Source organism: Haliotis rufescens, unplaced genomic scaffold, assembly GCF_023055435.1.
Source record: "Haliotis rufescens isolate VD_foot unplaced genomic scaffold, xgHalRufe1.0.p SCAF_1, whole genome shotgun sequence".
NCBI lineage: Eukaryota > Metazoa > Mollusca > Gastropoda > Lepetellida > Haliotidae > Haliotis > Haliotis rufescens.
This window is the reverse complement of record NW_025963779.1, coordinates 73,883,621-73,895,773: the sequence shown is the minus strand read 5'-3', so window position 1 is coordinate 73,895,773 and position 12,153 is coordinate 73,883,621. Positions and strand designations below refer to the sequence as shown.

General features: G+C 44.3%; 1 protein-coding gene across 2 annotated transcripts; it reads left to right on the top strand.

Annotated features, from left to right (window-relative positions):
• The first annotated feature begins 2,438 nt into the window (after positions 1-2,438).
• On the top strand, positions 2,439-12,153 carry LOC124139803 (IgGFc-binding protein-like). 2 transcript variants are annotated; one of them, XM_046507134.2, is made up of 4 exons: positions 2,439-2,536; positions 8,841-9,517; positions 10,667-11,261; positions 11,866-12,153. In XM_046507134.2, exons 1-4 carry the CDS (start codon positions 2,479-2,481, stop codon positions 12,075-12,077), a joined length of 1,542 nt encoding a protein of 513 aa, XP_046363090.2. In that variant the 5' UTR covers positions 2,439-2,478; the 3' UTR covers positions 12,078-12,153. The 2 variants fall into 2 exon arrangements, with proteins under 2 accessions (XP_046363090.2, XP_046363088.2); XM_046507132.2 differs by lacking the exon at positions 2,439-2,536 and adding an exon at positions 5,412-5,535.

Sequence of the window (12,153 nt, the reverse complement as noted above, 5' to 3'; positions counted from 1 at the left end):
GTGGGTAAATGATATGCATCGCAGGGTGGGTAAATGTTATACATCGCAGGGTGGGTAAGTGTTATTCATCGCAGGGTGGGTAAATGTTAGACATCTCAGGTTGGGTAAATGTTATACATCGCAGGGTGGGTAAATGTTTATTAGTTGAGAACTAGTCCGGTAGATAAGATACATAATAGTAAATAATATGGCCATTTAAGTTGTGCAAATATTTCAACACCAGGACTGGCGATTGCTGTTTGCTCAAAAGTTGCTAATCAACCTGAACTGTCATGGGGAATAGTGCTGGTAGAGATTGTTTAAGTCTAGACTTGAAGGACTGTTGGCGCTGATTTCTGCGTGGGAGGGAGTGAGTTCCACAAAGAAGTGACAGCAATGCTGAAAGAATTGGACTCTAAGGTCTTTAACTTTGATTTTGGAACGAACAACAGGAATCGTTAATATGCTCTTGCTAGGACATAGTGCCTTGATACATGCACTGCTTCATATGCAAAGGTCGGTCTTCTAGTGGCATTCCTGACGATAATAATTTCACACTGGTATACATACTTCTTAGTTACCTGCTGCCCTTGCACATGCAGTTACGTCTTATTCATCTCTGGGTTTTTTCTCCCGAGAGCAAAAGGGGGCATAGGGCTGTCTAGTGTAAGTGCTGCATTTCATAGTGCAAAGGTGTTTCCCTTGGGCACGTCAGGAACTCATCATGATGGGTTCAAATCCTGGTTCGCAGAGATTGTGTTTCAAGGTTTGTCAGCAGCATACCCATGCTTGTGGGTTATACCAAAGTGGTAAACATCTGAGATCTGCATCACCTCAGACTTTACTCTCACATAAGCTAACTTGCTGAGATATAACTGGAATACTGTCTGTCCAAAGCCGCGTTAAACCCAACTCTCTTACTTCCAAGAGCAAAAGTCACGATGCAGGTCTCCATGGAGCAGGTAGAGTCACTGGTTAGTCTTTCCAGAATCCTATTGATGGTCCTATATAAAGAGGAGTTCCCCTTCTCGTACACAGGATGAGCTCTGTTACATAATATATGAAGCCACAATGCAGTGTGCCTAAATGCTTATCTTGAATGCAGGTGTCAGTGTCGTTTTTCCTCTTCTTTTCTTGCCAACCTTATGAGCACACATAAGTCCCAGAATAATTTGCTTGCAAAACCCGTGTAAACAGATTGAGATCTAAAATTGGTTGCGAGGACAAATTAAGTGGTATAAAGGGTGCCTTGAGGGAGGCGCCTAACTGGATGGGGTGGACGTTGATCATGTTTTCAGTCGGTGGTTTGCCTGGCCCAGACGCCCTCAGTTAGATTTATTTGTGACATGGCTGGAACATTGATCACTGTGGCATAAAACAACAAACAAAACTAAGGGTAACAATGTTCTACGTGTCTGACCGATCTTGTTAAAATACCCAAGACGTCGTGGGCGTTGGTAGACCCTAGTAGATAAAGCCTTAGCTCATCACGCCAAAGATCCGGGAACAATATAATTCCCCACACGGGTACAACATGTTAAGGACATTTTTGGTGTTGACTCCCAACATACCACATAGCCAATACAGTAGGTACCTTTCATAAGAGAGTTGAGAACATTCTGGAGAATGAATTGGGCATGACAAAGGTTTCGGTACACTGGGTTCCATTGCTTTGACCCCTGATCAGAAACGATCCAGGAACATCATCTGGTGAGAATTGATGTCATTTTGGAGCAGCTGTAACCATGGGTGCGTCCAAGGTTTACCACCATCAGCCAGAGACTAAACAACAGTCAAAGCAGTGGAAACATGTAACGTCTCCCCCTTCCGAAGAAAACAATGTGTGTTCCAACATTTGGTAAGGTGATGGCTTTGGTTTTCAAAGTAATCCCACTGGTGGACTACCTCACGAAGTTCCGGCCATTAATGGCCAATGATGGGCAAACCTATTTAGGCAACTGCGTATGTCTATCAATGCTAAACGTCGCGGGAAAACACTCACCAAAGGTGCGTTCTTCAACCAGGGCAATGCAGGTGTGTGCAATGCATGACTGTGGCTTGGAACTCATTGAACATTCTCCGTCATCACCAGATTTGCCACCGTCAGATTTATACCTCTTCCCAAACTTGAAAAAGAAGGATCGCGCAAGCATTATTCCTGAAGTTGAGGACTTTTTACACCACCCGAAGGAAGCCCTCTAGACCAGTGGGATCCAGGCATTCCAGCATCGTTTGTGGGAGTGTGTGGACATCGGAAGGGATTATGATGAAATATAATTAGTAACCAATGCCATCAACGCAGTCTGTCATACAAAGGGTCAGAACTTTTCAGTCAATCCTTGTATGTATAACAATCATATATAGCTTAATACAATGGATAACCCAGCTTGACCCTTGGTGGGTCAATCACTGGTCATCCTTATCCGATCTCCTCAAGGTCACCGACAATAGATAATACCCAGCACTATTACCATCTGTTTAATTAAGTCAGAAGTTGCAATGAAAACAGTCGCCTTCGTTGTGATGTCTTTTGCTTTGATCTGCCCTGCCTGCTCAGGTAAAAATTTCACATGGACTGTAGTTGTGTTTAATTCATGAATGCCGCGTTTCTGGTACACAATGCTTATTCCATGTTCGCCGTAAAAAGCGACTATGCTTGTCGTGAGAGGCGACTTACGGGATCGGGTGGTCAGGCTCGCTTACTAGGTTGATGATCGTATGTCATCATATCCCAATTGCGTGGAGCGATGCTCAGGATGTCAATCACTGGATTGTCTCGTCCAGACTCGATTATTTACAGACCGCCGTCATGTAGCTGAGTCCGGGGTTAAACAACAATCAAACGAAACAACAACAAGCTTATTTCATGATTTATTAATGAAACATTGTGAAATGTTTTCTTGAGAATGTTCAGAGTTGAGTTTATATTGGTTTCACAATTATGGGCAATACAATGAGCCACTTGCTAACGTTAAACCTCGTTAACTGTTCGTATACGCCTTCGAAAGGAATACCCAAATACTTGTTTCTGATGTTCCTTTACGCCGCAATCTTCCAGCTATATGTCGGCGGGCATGTACAAGAAAACTGTTTCGAATTTCAACATGACCGCTGGGTCACCCATAATCTAAAGGCTAGTTTGTCTTTTCCTTCTATTTCAATGTGTAATTTCACGTGTTAAAATTGGTATGTATAAATTCTGACATCGTCCCGGATTAAGAAGAATGTTTCACTGAGACTTTGAGTTGATTATTTCTGGTCACAGAAGTAAGAAACAAACATAAACATTTTTTAAAAAAAACAAAGTCAATAATGTTTAGTTTGGTGGGGCACAATGCAACAGTAGTGTATTCATGAACACCATCACATTATTATAGGATATTTTGTGCTTTTTTCTATAGGATCCTTTCAGATCTACCATAAAAAAACATATTTTGATCAAAATAGTTCGGTCCTGTTTCTTAAATATTCAAAAGCATGTCAGGTGAGCGACAGCGCCTTATTAATGTAGTAATTTAGAGTTTTACGACTGCTTCACTCTTACGCCATCACCCACACATCATTGATGCAGCCTCCCTATCGTTACTGCCACTGCTTCCGAACTACATCTACATCTGACCCGTGAAGATCCGGGGTGGAATAGGTCTTCAGCAACCCATGCTTGTCGTGAAAGGCGACTATGCTTGTCGTAAGAGGCGACTAACGGGATCGGCTGGTCAGGCTCGCTGACTTGATTGATACATGTCATCGGTCCCATTTCCGTGAATCGATGCTCATGATGTCAATCACTGGATTGTCTGATCCAGAGTCGATTATTTTGCAGACCGCCGTCATATAGCTGGAATATTGCTGAGTGCGGCGTTAAACAACAAATAAACAAACATCTACATCTACATCTACATCTACATCTACATCTACATAATTTCGGGCTGTCCTCCCACATGAAGCTGAAACGCCATGATATAAATGAAATACCGTCCAAAGCGACATTATACCAAACTCATTCATACAGTGCACATCTCACATGTCACAAATCAGATGAAGTTAGTTCGCAGAGAGTACTTGGAGGGGTGAACGAGTTCGGCAGCTTGACTCCTGACAGTTCTAGAGCTTCGCTCCTGTCCCACGCTGAAACACATGTGGTGTCTCCTTAGGCAAGAGACTTTGTTCCAAAATTCCTCTGTTCACCCAGCAGTGAATGGGTACCCGGTAGGATGAGATGGTAATGTGACTTAACCTTCTAGCATCTCACAGGTAGCTTGGGTTGTACACTCCCCATGGAGCTGAGAATGAAAATCAAGTGTCCACTGATCCATTGACCGGGAATAATAATGTATCGCATTGAGCTTTCACTTAAGTGGAATGACGCATTATGAATGGACATTATATAAAGGCCATAATGATTAGTTGCAGCGTTTACATTTTAAGTAAGTGAGTGAGTATGGTTTTACGCCGCTTTTAACAATATTCAAGCATTGTCACGGCGGGGGACACCAGAAATGAGTTTCACTCATTGTACCCATGTGGGGAATCGAACCCGGGTCTTCTGCGTGACGAGCGAACGCTTTAACCACCAGGCTACCCCACCGCCCCGTTTGCACTTTAAAAAGATATATGTTATATACAATAAACACCCAAATGGTTTATAAGTTACTTCCGAAAAGGAATGCAGCTGATGTGTGTGATGCAGCTGATATGTATGATGCAGCTGATGTATAAGATCCATACCAGGATCCGGTGATCATGAGATCCGACTACGATCCTTGTAATGTCAGACACCATACCTTGCAAACTTCCACACCCTGTGTCACTGTGGATTTTCCTCCACTTGTTAACTGCTGTAACATATCTATTAGCATGGCTCTTTATGCATAACTAAGCTTATGTGCCCCATGTTGTCACAAATGAACTGTTCCGCCCATACTTCACCATGACAGCAGCGCCTACCAAGTGTAGATGGTGGTAGACTAATACCCCTCCCTCCCATTACGATCTCTGGTCGGCTCCTTGACATGGGTTTCGTGTAAATAGTCGAGTCTGGACCAGACAACCCAGTGATTGGGAGCACGAGCATCGATCCACACAATTAGGATACGAGCCTTGCCTCCAGAACCATTTAGTTAGTCGCCTCTTACGACAAGCATGGTTGCTGAAGATCAGTTCTAACCCGGAGTCGTCACGGGATATAAAGTGACAAACATCAGTGACCTGCGTCACTTTGCATCATGAGCGCTATGCATCCTTTTGTAACCACATGTGTCTTCACCACGTCGCCTTCTTGGAATACCTCGCCATGATGGTTAGAATAGCGGCGTAAAACCTGACTCCCAATATATCACTAACTTGAACTGTAACTACTTAACTATAGTTCAGTCAGATTCCAAGATAAGAGGACACTCCAATCGCGAAAACATTCTTATCAAATAGGATATAGTATATATAACTAACAACACGTACAGGTGCGAATCTCGCTCGATGCCACGAGTTCACTAGCGGCCATGGGTCCGACAGCTCTGATAAGTTTGGTTCTGCTGGGGGCAGTAGCTGTAGAGGCAGGTAAACCAATCTTCTCTATACAATATAGTTTACTCTTTCCATTGAACATGCGTTAGACATAAACACCTGGAAATTGATTTTTCATGAATAAGTCAATTTACTTGCGGCCCAGTGCAAAATGCGTTCGAGATAACAGTATCTAGTGATGTTTACTGCTTACCAGAGTTATCAATCAAGATGAAAACGAGGGTTTAAATTGGAACAATGACATATTGAGTCTGAATTTTTGGCATTTTGAAGTAAGACGTTATATTCATCGAAAACGAAGTGGGAATTACTATTGTCGTACTATAAAAACTAAACTGCTTCACGCCAATCTGTATCATAGAAATCCTATACCAATATCAGTCGATGCAAGAAACACAGTTCTCGTCAATACTTGGTGTAACCACTTTGCACACGAACGACTGCCGCCAGGCGGTTCCAGGAATCAGACGTAGCACTTGACGTTGAGGCGTTCTAGCCTATCCCGCATGCAGACCAGCAGCAAGTTTACGTAAATTCTAGGCAGGTGGGTCTTGAACGTGACACCCTAGAATGTCCCACAGATGTTCTGTTGGATTAAGGTCTGGATTTCTTAATGGCCAGTGAAGTGTATCGATGGTAATCTGACATTCCAGAACAGCACGTGATCAGCAGTGATCTAGCGTTATCCATGAAGACAGGTCAACGCATGGTTGTCAAAATGGAGGATAACTGCTGTCTCCAGGATGTCTTGCCTGGTGTAGAATCAGATTTACCCTGCACCGTGATGAAGTCAAGTTTACAAATGAATGAAACACATCCCCATGCCATTACCGTCCCCCCACTAAAAGGATGGGTCTCTGTATTTGCCAGCCTCCAGAGACGTCTACGGCCGTCTACCATGTGTAACAGAAACCGACCTTTATCAGAAAGATGGACACTACACCATGATGCATGACGTTTGATTGGTCTTCTGGCTCTCTATCCATCTGTTTTCAGACGATTTCTGATGGTTCGGGTTGAAATCAGGCTGCCTGGTAGCCATTTTGCATATAAAACTGTATTGTTGTCAAATGGACGTCGTCTAAGGGGCAGACCATTTGATTCCTTAAGAGGGGGTAGGGGGCTGGGTTTGGGAAAAACAAAACACAGCTCACGATTTTGTGTAAATAAAAAAACACAGCCTCCATCTGCTTTAAAAAAGCAACTCAGCCTCAATTTTGGCCATCCTCATTAATACAGAAAATTTTGTAAGCAAAGCCATAATCTTTGATAGAGACATGGCCATGAGACACTTATTTATTAATAATTTCAAATCTGTCATTTCAAGAGGCAGTAACAGTAGTTGACTGTGATGGGAAATGACCATTAGGCAACTTATATTATTACTTGGAAACTGACGAGCAAACGAAACGTTACCAATCAACATTGTTTGTCCCTAAAAACAGAACAGGAAGATACTTGTATGGTCTAAAGACATGAATTAACAACATCATTCCAAGTTACGCATAAAATGTATACCCTATAGCAGTTCGAGATTCATCAGATGTGAGGATGAAGGGTTTGTTTTGGTTGGGAAATGCAAGGAGTGGGACTGTTGTAATGGCTTGCTTTAGCAAGAGTGAGTGAGTTGGGTTTAACAATATTCCAGTTATATCGCGGCGTGTCAGCTTAATGTGTGATTAAAGCCCGAAGTGATGCAGGTCACGTACGTGTAGCACTTCGGTGAAACCTACGAGCACGGGTATGGGACTGACAAACCTAGAAACATAATCGGGGCGAACCGGAATTCGAACCCACAATCACAGGTTTCTGGCGTGCCCAAGGGACGCAACTCTGCACAGCGAATCGCGGCGCCTCAGACGACTGGGCCACCCGTGCCCCTAATGTGTTGAGAAATGTGCACCTGCAATGTTTCACGACCAATATGTGTATTTAGATATTTGATAGGTTTTGTGCTTCACGAACAGTATGTGCAACATCAAGCGCGTTGACAGTGGTATTAGCAATGGTATGGTGTAGGAAAAGAGCCATAATATCTAATATATACTTTCTCATTTTCAAAACTTATCGTTGTGTGTGATTTTCATTTCCAGGAGTATGTATGGTAGATATGTTTCACGACCGTTTTTATCCTGCCGTGATAGTTCATTGATGTTTCAAGTTGGTTGTCTGTGTCTTTCAAACTACCTCCGTCCGGAGTGTGGAGGGTCCGGAGTTTGATCCCCGGCCACGTCATACGACAAGACGTTAATAGATTGTACGTGTCGTTCCCCTGTCTGGCCCTCGGCATTAACTGTGGTCTGGCATCTCAGTGGGCCTGCACTATAACATCGGCATTAGTCGGGACTAGTACAAGCAGCCACACACACACGTGCATGCACGTCGCTTTATAAGTGCAATAACCTTGAACGCGACGTTAAACCCTATTTCACCTCACCTCCATCTGATAGAGGCGGACACAATTTAATTCACAAGAAGTGGTGTTTACGTTTCTAAATATTATTAAGATGAACATGGGTCTAATGTTGAATCTAGAAGAAATATTTATCCCATAATGGAGAGCGTTGTCGAAGCCATAAACCAATCCGATACTAGTAGACTATAGTATATAGATTTGCAACTTGGATCATTAACTGACATGACTTACAGACTACAAGCGTCGTTATGATGACTACAGTCTTAATAAACTATTTCCTAATGAAAGCAAATATTGTCACCACAGGTGTCATAGCGCTATATAAAAATATATATCTTGCTGCTATTTAGCGTTACAAGCCCCTGTGAATCTGGCCTGGTGCACGGTATATTGTCTGCGCTGGATGCTCGTGCACTTATTCATTATTGTTTAGGCTTTTAATTTGCTTTCAGTTAACGTCATATTACCTGTCCATATTGATCAGACGATTTTGTGAAGATACACCTGATCAATAACGCATTATTTTCCAGTTTAGCTGGGCCATCCCACTGGACTTTGCTGGTTCATTTCCCACATGGGCCAAACGTATTTTATAGCAAATATTTCCCTGCTGTCATTCCTAAAAGAAGAGAAAAACAAAATGTGGCGAGCATGACCTCAAAAACGTGAAATAAAGTTATGAAATTGGACGATGTTTCTAGATTTTCTGATCGCTGTGAAACATAGAGATATATAGAGTTTGGGGGTATTTATAGGTCAAGGTCAACAAAGTTTGGCATCCTAAAATACCTGGATGGATTTTCATTCGTTTTCAGAACATGCTACTGAAGTACATTTCTGGCAATAATGATAGATACATATAATAGTATATGAAGTCACCTTGTCAAATTGTTCAATAAATGTATCCCATGATTGCTTACAGATGGAGGTTTCTCCAAAGGAAGAGAGTTCGTGGTGGGCTTCATGTATAACTACGGCGTGGGAGAAGACAACGTTACGGCGAACTACGTGTTCATATCGTCAGAGGCGGACGGTACGGTGCAGCTGAGTATGTCACAGGTGGCGAGTGCCCCACCCTGGAAGTCCACCCACAACCTGACAGGTGGAACTACCCTAAGAGTTGACATCCCAAACCAGTCCGAGATGCCCAAGACGATGACACTGGAGCCCCGGGGCATCACCATCACTTCTGATGTGGACATTTCTGTGTACGCCATGAATGACAACGTCAACGCTTCCGCGGCCGACGCTGCCGAAATCCTGCCTGTGTCAGCGCTGTCTGTCAACTACGTCATTCCAACGCCGTCTAAAAACCCCATCATCCTTGTCGCTGGAGTTACAGCCAATACCGTTGTAACAGTGTCACTGGCGTCTACCTGCAGCATAAAATACAAGGGGCATACATATAAAGGTGGCAGTACTTTCACAGAAACTGTTGGAAAGTCGGACGTCTTCCAGATTATTTCTTCCTTCTCTACGAAGAGTAGTTGTGACTTTGCTGGTACCGCTGTGAACGCTAGTCAGCCGGTGGCTGTGTATTCTGGGTCTGCCTGCTTCTACACCACGAGGTCCGCTGGGTGTGATCACTTCATGGAGCAGGTGGGCTTTGTCTGATATATTGTCTTCAATAACTCTTTATTTCTGGACCGCATTCGCGGTCTAGTGGTAGAGCATCTTCACGGAAAGTGGAAGGTCGGAGGTTCGATCCCTGGCTGCGTCATACCAAAAGATGTTAAAAGATGGCACTTGTTGTTACTCTGCCTGGAACTCGGCATTAAGGGGCTAAAACAAGGACTGGTCGGCTCGAAGTCAGTATACTGTGTCTGAGTGGGGTATTGATGTTAAACTGCGGCATGGTATCTCAGTGAGCTAGCACTATAAATAGGCATCAGTCCGGACTAGTACAAGCCGCCACACAAACACACACACGTACATGCACGTCGCTATATAAGTGCAATAATCTTGGACGCGACGTTCAACCCCATTTCACCTCACCTTTATTTCTGGACCGCATCCGTGGTCTAGTGGTGAGCATCTTCACGGAAAGTGGAAGGTCGGAGGTTCGATCCCTGGCTGCGTCATACCAAAAGACGTTAAAAGATGGTACTTGTTGTTACTCTGCCTGGAACTCGGCATTAAGGGGCTAAAACAAGGACTGGTCGGCTTGGGGTCAGTATACTGAGGGTTGCCTGTGTCTTTCAAACTACCTCCGTTGTTGTAGAGCATCTTCACGGAAAGTGGAAGGTCCGGGGTTCGATCCCCGACCGCGTCATACCAAAAGACGTTAATAGATTGTACGTGTTGTTACCCTGTCTGGCGCTCGGCATTAAGGGGCTAAAACAAGGACTTGTCGGCTCGGGGTCAGTATACTGAGTGGGGTATTCATGTTAAACCGCGGCATGGTATTTTAGTGGGCTAGCACTATAAAATAATATAAACAGCCATTTGGCCATTAATACACTACTAAACCTATGGGATGCACGGGTTGCCCAGTCGTCTAAGGCTGCAATTCGCCGGGCTGAGTTGCGTCCCTTGGGTACGCCAGAAACCTATGATCGTGGGTTCGAATCCCGATTATATTTCTAGGTTTGTCAGCATCATACCCATGCTCGTGCTAAACGTCTGAGACACGCATCACCACGGGCTTTCCTCCCACATTAAACTGACACGCCGTGATATAACTGGTCGGAATACTGTTCAAAGTGGCGTAAATCAAACACACTCGCTCACTAAATGTTTGTGTTGAAGGTTGTTCCAAATGAACTGCTAGGCGATCGTTTCATCATTCCCGACCTCTTCGACAACAGTAACTACAAAGTGAAGGTGGTGGCAGCCTTTGACTCCACCCACATCTTCGTCTATGAGCACCACAAAGACTTCACCGTCCACAGCTACCAGCAGGACATCGACAAGGGGAACTTCAGGGAGTACACGGTTCCAGACGGTACAACGTTAGAGATATTCTCCAACAACGGGATCCATGTCACCCAGTATGATGGCAGCTCAACACCTTTCAGCATCCCGATCCCGCCTGTGAAGAGCTACGGCTGGAACTACACATTCTCCACCATGGACAACCCGACGTCTAAATTCTTCATCAGCTACATAAATCTCGTGGTAGATAGCGATTCAGCGCCTTTTGTAACCATAGACGGGTCCGCAGTAGATCCTTCAAAATGGCAACGCGTGAGAGATCTTGGGTACTCCGTGGCCATTGTTTCCATACCCCCTGGCAACCACCGGATAGAAGCAGACGACAACTTCATGGCGCAAGTGTACGGCTATGATGGCGTGTCTTCCTATGCCTTCCAGGGAGGATACTACTTCGACAAACTACCTCCTCGTACGTGTTACATGTGTAAAGTTCGAAACTTGATTAAGTCATAGATGTACGAGTGACTATGGGTTTATACCGCCCTTATTAAAAATTCAAGCAATATCACGACAGGACACAGATAAGGAACGTTATACACGTTGTATGTATCTGAGAATCGAACCAGGTATCACTGTGCATAATTGTGTTCCTTGGTCTTACCAGGATCCGCTGATCACAGGTCCGATCCTTCAATTTGCACTAATTATGCTACTCAATCCATCAGCACCCTACGTGTGCACGTGTCGCGTGACTATTCCTCTTAAGCAACCCATGCTTGTGGTAAGAGGCGACTAACGGGGTCGGGTGGTCAGGCTCGCTGACTTGGTTGATGCATGTCATCGTATCTCAATTGTGTAGATCGATGCGCATGATATCAATCACTGGATCGTATAGCTGGAATATTGCTGCGTGCGGCGTTAAACAACAAACTGACATCCTTGTTCCTTCCTGCCTAATGAAGCTCACATACCGTGATATCACTGAAATACTGTTCAAATCGGCGTTAAGTCCATATATCATACTACAAAGTCATTATTTTATGCGTCAGTCTAGACATGTTCCTTTCCTCCAGATCACGCACCGCCCACACGGCACCCAGGCCCACATACACCAACACCAGCCACCACAGTCACCACTTGTGTGGACAGCCCTGGTGTCGACTGCAAAGTCCTCAACGCATCCATAGGCATCTGCACGAACCCGGATGGTGCTAAACACTACTGTCCGAAATTTTGCAATCTATGTTCAGACTGCACTTCGCCAGGCAGCTGTCTTGTTGGCTAGGCAACCAGGTCTTTGTTAGACAGGACTGTTGAACTCAAATAGTGCTATGGTGGAATAAAGGAGTTCAATGAACAAG

Excerpts from the sequence above, each read along its gene's own strand:
- LOC124139803 (XM_046507134.2), top strand. The coding sequence starts at position 2,479 with ATGAAAACAGTCGCCTTCGTTGTGATGTCTTTTGCTTTGATCTGCCCT. Across the intron at positions 2,537-8,840 it reads GATCTGCCCTGCCTGCTCAG|ATGGAGGTTTCTCCAAAGGA; the intron begins GTAAAAATTTCA and ends GATTGCTTACAG. Across the intron at positions 11,262-11,865 it reads CTTCGACAAACTACCTCCTC|ATCACGCACCGCCCACACGG; the intron begins GTACGTGTTACA and ends CCTTTCCTCCAG.